Genomic DNA, 10385 nt, shown 5'->3' with positions numbered 1-10385 from the left:
GGGTTGCATCCCTACGCCTTTGGGTTGGGGACAGGGCTCTCACTGTAGAGTCGGCCTACGGGCCAAACACCATTGCAGAGTACCCGGCCTTCTTGGAGTCCCTGGGAGGGTTATTGGACAGTGCACCGACCCGTTGTTCTACTGGCAGCCTTCAACGTGGGCAAAGACAGTGACACCTGGAGAGGGTTGATCGGGAAGAACCGCCTCCCTGATCTGAACCCGAGCGGTGTTTCGTTATTGGACATCTGTGTGAGCCACGGATTGTCCATAACGAACACGATGCTCAAGTACAAGGGTGTCCATCGGTGCACGTGGCACCGGGACACCCTAGGCCGGACTTTGTTGTCATTTCATCTGACCTGCCACGTGTCTTGGACACTTGGCTGAAGAGAGGGCCAGAGCTGTAGAGCACCACCTGGTGGTGAGTTAGATCCCCTGGCGGAGGAGGAAGCCAGACAGACTTGGTAAGCTCAGCACAGGCGTGTGCAGATGCAGATAGCGCGTTGATATGGGAAAAAATCACTCTAAAAGTGATGTGTCCATCCCGGAGACACCTGTCATGCTGGCAATGTCAAATAAATATGGAAAAGAGTGTCTGGAATGCTATGTGTGTGGTCTGTAATTTCTTTGTGATTTGAATTCATTTTTTCCTGCTGTGAAGCACTTTGAATTGCCTTGTGTATGAAATGTGCTCTACAAATAAATTTGCCTTGCCTTAATTTGCCTTGCCTTGCCTTATTCTGCCCTCGCTGTGGCCTGGATACAGCTATGCAGATAGCTAAACTTCTCAACAACAGACACGTGTATAGTCCACTTTTATTGACGTTGCCTTCCATTATAGACAGAGGGAAACTATCAACATAAATAAATAAACAGTATTTAGGCTGTATACTAATACAAAAATAGACGAAAACAGACTTCACAAAAGTGCTATATTCTTTATTCTCTGCTCCTACATTTGAGTGGCTGTGTCTCTGTGACATATTTCCAGTTTCCCATAGTAAATAACATACACAAAAACCTATCCATCTTCTTCTGCTTTTCTGGGGCCGCGGGCCGTGAGACTCCCAGACTTTCCTCACCCCAGATACATCTTTCAGCTGTTCTGGATGTCCTAGAAGCGATCCCAGGCCACAGAGACATTGTCCCTTTAGCGTGTCTTGAGTCTTTCCCGAGGCCTCCTCCTGGTGGCACTCATTTCCAGGTCGGAGTTTAAGAGGCCTCCTAAACAAATGCCTGAGCCAACACAAAAAACATCCAGCAAACAACTTTTTTTAAATCTTCTTTTTATTTAATCTTACATGGAAAGAAATAGTTAAATACAATTCAAAAAAGGACTTTTATCTACCCAAAAGTGTCTTTCTGCATGAGTTTCGTATTTTGGACATTTTCAATCCATACAACACAGGGCTAAACAAAGGCTGCACTGTTAAGAAGTACAGCGAAAGGATAATTCGCAGGATATTTGGGACAGAGCTCATATTAAACCTGCCCTGAATTATTTCAAAACTGACACCAAAAGTGAAATTGAGCAGAGAAGCCAGGTGAGGTGTGCAGGTGCTGAGGGCCTTCTGCTGCGTCTGTTTGGAGCCACGGAAACACACTTTGAAAATATGAAAATAAGTAAAAATAATCAAACTTGAAGGTAACACAGTGATCAGGAACAACTGGATAAGTCCATATATATTGTTAACAGTAGTGTCAGAACAGGCGAGTTTTACAACAGAGTAGTTATCACAATAAACTTTGTTGATGGTATTTCGACACAATGGTAAGGGGGCGCTGAGAGAAATTAAACTAACTATAGCTATAAATATCAATAGCCAGGTCAAAGCAATGAGAATGCAAACTTTGGTGTGGGTCATATTGGAGTGGTACTGCAGAGGGAAGCAAATGGCCATATATCGGTCATATGACATCACAGCTAATGTGAGAAATTCAATCTGTCCATAAGAAAAGATACAGAAGATTTGTAGGAAGCAAAATGGAGCCGGAATTGAATGAAAATCTTTAAGAATTTGAAGCAGCAGAAATGGAAACAAGGCAGTGCTGCCATAGAGTTCATTCACAAATAAACTACAGAGAAAAATGTACATGGGTTCATGTAGAGTCCTGTTCAAACATATGACGGCGATGAGGAGCAGGTTGGACAGCACTATCAGAACATAGGCAGACAATATGATGAGGAAATACAGCCACCTGTAGGGCCCAGGGTCAAAGAAGGCTCCCAGAGTGAAATGGGAAACTTGACTGAAGTTTACCATAGCTTTCCTTTTGGTTTGAAACCTCACCATTCAACTATAAAATTTGATCTTATGATTAAAAAATAAATACATCATAAATTCACCATCCTGTTCACAACTTTTCACATAAGCCCCCCACCTCAGGATCTATCAGGGCAGAGTGTTTTTTCAACCGACTGTAATGAAGGTGCTTAAGGAATTACATAAGCACAACAAATAAACCAACTACACCACACACATCAAGTCTTGAATCAGAGCAGAACTGAACTCAGAGAAACTGTGTGAAGATCATAGTTCAAGTCATTTGCTACTACTACCATTACAAATGAAGTTGTATTATATTTAAAAATATATACTGGAATTAGATTCACAATTATCACATTCTATATTGAAACTATTACAACCTTAACCTGCCAAAAAATTCTGTTGCACATGACTTAAAGAATGAAGCACATCCAGCACTAAACATCAGGCTGAAACAAGGAAAACAAATCTGATTATTCTTTCCCAGTTGTAATAAAATAAATTTGTTGTAGAAAGGACAGCAATCTTGATCAAATTCTAAAAAGACAGAGTGAGTGAAAGAGAAGAAGTCCTGATCCTGGTGCTAAAACCTGCTTAAATGTAGTTCTGACGAAGGCCGGCCCCTGAGTTGAACAAACCAATCACATACAACCATGGTTTTTCAAAGCCTTTTGGGTACAGTGCAGCTCTGGTTAAAACTGCTTGTTTTTTTGTTTGTATTTTTAACCTTTGATTTGTGATTCATTATTTTGTATTATTCATTTAGACAAAAAATGACTATTTACAAAGAGTGAAAAAAGGGAAAATAAATAAAGTTGACAAATGATAAACAAACTAATAAACAAATAGGATAACCTTTATTTGTCCCACAATGGGGAAATTCCAAAGTTACAACACAAATTAGGTACAGAAGAATAATAGCAAAATATAACTTAAAAAAAGCTATTATATGGACAGAGAATATTGCACCAGGATGATTGACATTATGTCACAGGATTTCACATTAATATAACAGTATTGGACATGATTATGAAGATGAATGACACATGTTCAGGGCTAACAGTGTTTGTTGTAGAGTCTGACAGCAGGAGAAGGAAAGACCTGTGAAACGCAGTGGTGGGCCGTGGGTCTGGGGCTTGGGCCTTCAGTGAGGTCATACACAGTCCCACCCGAATGAATCCACCTCTTATTACCATCATTATGATGACATGGCTCTAGACACTATACATTTAGACAGAAACGCAATTTAACTCGGATTAATTTGTCTATCAAATTCAGTTTCCTCTTCTGGGGTTCTGCATAGCCCCGCCCATAGGACCTGCCTCTCAATATTGGTGATCCAATCAAAAGACGTGCACGTGCTACACCCGCTAGCTCGCTCCTGTGTAACAGCTAGAAGACGTACATTAACCAACTCTAAAGCTGATTGGTTGACACATAATTTTCATTTCCTTTCACTTTAAGCTACAAGCGCACTCACTGTAGAGGTCTGAAGATCAGAGGGCAGATTTTAGATCCCTGGCAACACATGATGGCTGAATATGATTGGATAAAAGATCTAACAAAAACCAGGCCTCCAAATCTCAACCTGGGGCAGAAGCAGTGCAACCAAGAGGAAAGCCATGAAATGAAGAGTAAAACTCTTACTCTGTGGAATAATTTAATACATATTTGTGGGAAAATGTATACATTTTAAAATTATATTCTGATGATGTTTAGGCTAGCAGAGAAGGCCTTGCTGGCCCTGAAGGCCCACCACTGGTGAAACGTCTCCTTCACACAGCGAAGGTGGATCAGTCTGTCACAGAAGCTGCTCTCCAGAGCGGACAGAGTGTCCTGCAGGGGGCGACACTCATGGTCCAGACCTAACTGTACACCCGAGCCAGAGCAGCAGAGAATGAAATCTCTCTTTCGTCACATTACAAGCAGGGTTACCCATACTCTGTATCGTGAAGGCATCTGCAAAGTTGATGGCATAACAGTGAATAAGCAGAATATCCGTAAAATGTAACGTTTAGAGGGCTAAACGCCTCAGCCGCTTAACAACCTCGAGGCCCACACTCCTCCCGAACAACAGCTGTGTTGTTGCCATGTTTTAAAGAGCAAATCTCACGATACGTTAGCGAAGTCTCGCGATAGTTCGGCAGAGACAGACCAGGAGGCAAACGGACCAGGCAGGCAAAACGGAGGCAGAGACGGTCCAGGAGCAGAAAATCCCCTGGTTTACACCTGTCTCTTTGGACATATAAATATGGGTTTCCAATGGGAAGAATTTTGTACCAATCCGTAGACTAAGCGAGACAGGAGGCAGTATTATACTCGCGCAAGGAGCAGATTCAGTGAGTCTCACCAACAGGACGTCGCTAACATTTCTGAGCTCTCCCTGCATCTCAACTCAGTTTTATTGGTTGTGAGTTTAGCAGTCCAGGGTCAAAACTTCACAAGACACTTCACATGTGGTCAATGGTCCAAAGATAAAACACACACACTGTTAGTGTGGGATGCAGCTAAGGCAGTTTTGAGGGGCAGGGTCATTGCTGTCGAATCGGCCAAAACGAAATAGAGGCCTTACAGGAAACAATTTAAAAAATAACAGTTACCAAACAAAGATATTATGAAAGTGATTCAAAATTCTCAAAATAAAAAGCTTGGAAAATAAGAGGTAGAGAGAAGAAAAAAGGGTTACCCCCCAACAAGACCGAAGGTTCGCTAGTCCGAAGGTTCGCTAGTCCGAAAGTTCCTCATAGGCTAAAGTGAAGGTGCAGACGGCATCGGGATGTAGTCAGTCTGTAAAATGCGCACGAAGCACGAAGACACGCACTGGGGCTCGTCACAACATTGTGTACCAGCTGCTCACAGGAGGCACTGCAAGTTGTACTGTGTATATGAAAATAACATCTCGAATCCTCCGCTTTATGCCCTCATTTGATCAAAGTATAGAAATGATATATGTATATATAGAAACATGTGATCCGATCACCGTAGGATTGGGAGTCAAAAAGGAAATTCAGATCGCCAAGACGGGAGTGTCTACAGAGCCGCGGCGCGCGGCCGAAACTGCTGGGCTATTTGAGTTAATTCATTCATTAATAATACGATAAGGAGCTCAGGCTATGCACAGAAACAAGTTGGTTATGGAAAATACGTGAGTTTAATCATAAAAAGTGCATCAACACTAGAAAAGTCCAAAAAGCAGTGTGTGGCGCAAAGGGAGGCGAGGAGAGCCCGCTGCACGGACTCACACCTTCGGACCAGTAAACCTTCGGACCAGTAAACCTTCGGACCAGTAAACCTTCGGACTCGTGGGCAGCCACAGAAAAAAGGAATTATGAAATGAACAGAAAAATGTAATTTCGACCAAACAAGACCAAATACAATCAGCATTTGAATCCTTCGACAAAAACATTCCACCAAAATATTAGGAAACAAAGAGGAATGCAATCTTTTCTGGATACCATCAACTTACCTGCCAAGACCGAAGGCTCCACTTGACTGTGCCTCACACAGACCAATCTTGATTCTGAATGTGGACAAACGTTTATACACCTTAATTATGTCCAAAAGATTGGAACAAATACTTCCAAATTGAATCCACAAAGATCAGACAGGATTCATTAACAAATGGCAAACACAAGACAACAAAATCTTATCTTTACACATAATGAGACAAATACAAACACAACAAAACAAAGCAAAGCAGTATTAACTGTCTGGACACTGGTTTTGATTGTTAGCTTGACTTATTTAGTGCTGACCAAATTTCAAATAGATAATGCAATAATAAGAAACAAATATTTAAGCTCTTTACGAGAGCACTTGACGGACTCACTGACTTTGGAAAGAGGGGTGGGACTGGGTTGTGCTTGGTCCCCTCTGTTGTTTCGCTTTGTACTTGAAACCATTGCCCCAATATATTTGATAAGCGGAAACAATCTATGGTGTCTCAATTGAAGGGACAGAACATAAAATTTCCTGCTGCAGATGACATCCTGCTATATTTAACCAAACCAGAAATTAGTATACCTAATGTGATGACATTCCTTCATGATATTGGTCCAACGTCTGGATACAAAAAGGATGCAAAAAACTGAAATTCTCTCATTGCCCCCCCCCCCCTCTGTCCTTTAGAAAGACTTGCCAATTTAAATGGCAAACAAAAACTCTTAAATATTTAGGTGTTGTACCTTATAAAGAACTATCAACAATCAAAATTACTGTAAAAAGGATCTAGAAAAATGAACTCTGATCCTAGACTTTAGTCTATAATCAATGTTTTGCCCAGATTTCCCTATTTATTTTCTACCTCGTCCAGACTTCGGACTAAATGGGACCTGCATTTTGGATGTATATATTAATGTGCCATTATGGTTATTTTTAATTTCTGTTTAGTGTAAATTTAAAAAAAAATTAAGTAAAACACCTATTTCTAAACTTCACTTTTCAGCCAATATTCCTGAATGTCACGAACGGCAGAATGGAGCGAATTACGGAGCTGGATGATTGAGCTGCGATGATTTAACAGATTTTTATAGAACAGAACATAAATGTACAGTCATTGGTAATGTCAGGACGACAAGGGAAGATCCTTCTAGCTTTGCTCAGAGCCAGCATACAGCGGTGTCAGAGAGCAGATGCGAGTCGCAGTCATAAATCCGGTACAGGTTCTGTACACAGGCAAACAGCAATGTCAGAGATAAGGCGGAAGGAATTCTCAGGACGGTCCAAGGTCGATGACAGCAAACAGGATCACAAGGAGTAGGCAAAAGTCAGAACAGGAATCAAAATATCAGACCGCTCGCATGCTGGGGCAGAACAGAGCAAAGCAGAAAATTTCACACTGAGGCAGAGGAAACAAACACCTAAAATACTACACCCAGTGATTAACAAACAGACACAGCTGTGAACCCGCGCACAGGTGAGGAGAGCCTGTGATGAGCTTGAGAGACAAGGGGGAGGTAACCAGAGAGGAGAACAAGAAGGGAGGGGGGAAACGAAGAGGAGCAGAGACAGAAAACCCGTGAGTAAAACAAGACAAAACTATACATCACCAGACCAGACGGTGACCATGACACTGAAAAGCTGGTCAGCTCCATTCGAAAGACTATTCAGACGATAATGACATTTTCAACACAATGTAGGATTATACTACTCCACTGTAGATCTGATAAAACACATGATGAAACTAAAACTGTTCAGGAAAGGTTAAGTTCTGTCTAGTTTTGATACTAGTTTTAGTATCGATCAGTATCTGATGTTTGATATTCTGACATTCCTATTTCACACCTGAACTTCTAAAATTCTTCCTTTGTTTTGTACATTATGTCTACCTTGTATATTGTTCATAATTGTTAATACACAAATAAAAGGTGAGTCAATCATTACTCATTATTGTGTTTCTCTTTTAAAATGGAGATCATCGACCTTGATGGAATAGAATCTACACTGCTGGAAGATTTCTTATCAATATAATGTAAAGTCTGAGAGAGAGTATCCTAAAAGGTTTTACCTGACCAAATTCACTGGAGACATGAAAAACATTTGTGGGGAAAAACACCAGACTGTATTTACTGTATTAACTTCCTCACTGGACATGCAATTTCTTTGTCTCTTGTATATTTTCATGATTGATTTATTATTTTACTGAATTCCTTTTATCTATTGTTTTATTTTGGATCAGAACTCATTTCGTTTTGGTTGAGAGCCGGCGTTCATGTTGTAGTTATCTGTGTTTTGTTCGTGTGAATGTGTTTTCTCCCTTTTGTGCCCGTTCAGAATCCGCTCTGCTTTTCCTTCATGTAAACACTGCTGTCATTTCTCTGACTTACAAAGATACTCTCTTTTCATATTTGCATTGTTCAGGTGAAGTGTTGGATTTTAACATAACATTACGGTTTCATTTGAACTTTGTTTTGTGTGTAATATGTGTGAATGAATCATTAGTTTGAAGAAACATGTCTGTCAAAAGAAGGTCGATGTTGAACTCCAGTCACAGTTCCCATTTCACTCTGGGAGCCTACGTTGACCTTGGGCTTTTAAAATGGCTGTATTTTCTCATCGTATTGTCACTCTATGTTCTGATATTACTGTCTAATCTGCTCCTCATCATTGTCATATGTTTGAACAGGACTCTGCATGAACCCATGTACATTTTTCTCTGTAGTTTGTTCATGAATGAGCTTTTAGGCAGCACTGGGTTGTTTCCCATGCTTTTATTTCAGATTACTCAGGATGTCCACACCATCACCACTTATTTTTGCTTTCTACAAATCTTCCTCGTCCACTTTTATATCACAATAGAGTTTGTGATTCTTGCTGTTCTTTCATATGACAGATATTTGGCCATATGCTTCCCTCTGCAGTACAGCACACGGATGAACACCAACAAACTGATTTTTCTGACCGCTTTCACCTGGATCTACGCTTTTGTGATTATACTTGTATTGGTTTTATTATCATCGCTTTTACAACTCTGTGAACACAGCATCTTTAAAGTCTACTGCAATAACTACTCTGTTGTCAAACTTTCCTGCTCTGATACTTCCATCAACAACATTTATGGACTTTTTATAACTTTCCTTACATTCTTTTTGCCTTTGATTTTCATGGTAAGCACATATATCTGTATTTTCAGGGAGTGTTTCAGAGGATCTAAGCAAACGCGACAGAAAGCTCTGAGCACATGTGGGCCTCATCTGGCTTCCATCATCAATTTCTCTTTTGGATCGTTGTTTGAAGTCTTGCAGAGCAGGTTCGACCTAAGGAACGTGCACAGTGTGATCCAAGTGATCTTATCACTGTATTTTCTGGCAGTTCAGCCGCTGTTCAACCCTTTAATATACGGATTCAAACTCACCAAAGTCCGAGAGCTGAGTAAGAGTCTGCTACGTTCTGTTGTCAGTCACTAATGAGATGCTGAACCAATAAAGGAAAAGACACAGATTGTATGTAATTATACTCAGAATGTAGTGGTTTGAAAAGTTGAAAATACTATTAAATAAAAACATAAATGTGAGACAGAATTTGCACTTTATTTCATCAATGCACTGACTTCACAGCACTTTATACGCTTTCACATGATAGCGACTATAAAGATTATTACATTAGTTTTTCTTTCTTTATTGCGAATTCATGGAAATTCAGAGAGGCCTAAAATGTTATTCCACACTAAATACACCTCAACATATGTGGTTCCCAGAGAAAATGGGAGAAATGATTCAGATCAAGGGTCTCCAATTACATTTTCCAATGGCAGATTTTTTATTTTTTACGCCACGATTTTATACTTTATTGCTAAAAGATCCACAAACAACTCACAGCGGCACAATTCAACAATAAAAATCGACAAAGGTCTTTACGTTCAGAGAAGTAAAAATAACATAACTATATTATATGACTAAAAACAGGACAAAAGCATGAAAGCCGAGGTAACGCAAACCCAATGTTTATCAGAAACCTTACTTGACGAGTGCAAAGCAGACCTAAGACAAGGCCACGTTCAAGCCAAGACTAAAAAAACAATTCTAACAGACAAACATGGATTAAGCATAAAGCAGGACTATAAAAGGACTAAAGCAGGACTAAAGCAGGACTAAAGCAAGACTATCCATCCATCCATCCATCTTCTTCCACTTATTTGGGCCGGGTCGCGGGGGCAGCCACTGTGAAGGGCCACCCGCCTACCTCTAGGAAGAAGCTGCACTCTATACACCACCTCCCCAAGTCTATCAAGCACCTCACAAGACTCCACTCAATGACAGTCTTGATGTCAATGACAGGGGCGGTCCCCAAATGACAGTTTTGGGGACCGCCCCTTCTTTCTTTTGGGGCTTAATACCTACACCAATCCCCCGTCTTAAAAGAATATGGCCCTCAGAGGAAAAACAATTTCCCACCCCTGATCTAGAGTGACCCCAAGACTCTTCACTTTATTCTTGCATGTGAAGGACAGAGCATTGAGCTTTTCACAGTTTGTCTTTCTTTAACTGAACCAAAAACAATTACCTCAGTTTTGTCCCAATTTACCGTATTTTCCGCACTATAAGGCGCACGTAAAAGTCTTTAACGTCCTCAAAAGTCGTCCGGTGCGCTTAATATATGGTTTATTTCTGGTTGTGCAAG

The 10385-nt window shown here is 40.6% G+C and overlaps 2 protein-coding genes across 2 annotated transcripts; one reads left to right on the top strand and one right to left on the bottom strand.

Moving 5' to 3' along the window:
• Positions 1–1340: 1340 nt before the first annotated feature.
• Positions 1341–2294, bottom strand: LOC140371783 (olfactory receptor 11A1-like). The gene has a single exon (XM_072458992.1). It carries the CDS (start codon positions 2292–2294, stop codon positions 1341–1343), a length of 954 nt encoding a protein of 317 aa, XP_072315093.1.
• A 5945-nt stretch (positions 2295–8239) lies between these two features.
• On the top strand, positions 8240–9172 carry LOC140370205 (olfactory receptor 11A1-like). The gene has a single exon (XM_072457250.1). It carries the CDS (start codon positions 8240–8242, stop codon positions 9170–9172), a length of 933 nt encoding a protein of 310 aa, XP_072313351.1.
• The last annotated feature ends 1213 nt before the right edge of the window (positions 9173–10385 follow it).

The sequence above is a fragment of the Eucyclogobius newberryi genome, unplaced genomic scaffold, assembly GCF_026437365.1.
Source record: "Eucyclogobius newberryi isolate DKJ021-1_F unplaced genomic scaffold, fEucNew1.0.hap1 SCAF_10, whole genome shotgun sequence".
Taxonomy (NCBI): Eukaryota; Metazoa; Chordata; class Actinopteri; order Gobiiformes; family Gobiidae; genus Eucyclogobius; species Eucyclogobius newberryi.
The sequence above is the reverse complement of the archived record's forward strand: the minus strand, read 5'-3'. Positions and strand labels throughout refer to the sequence as shown.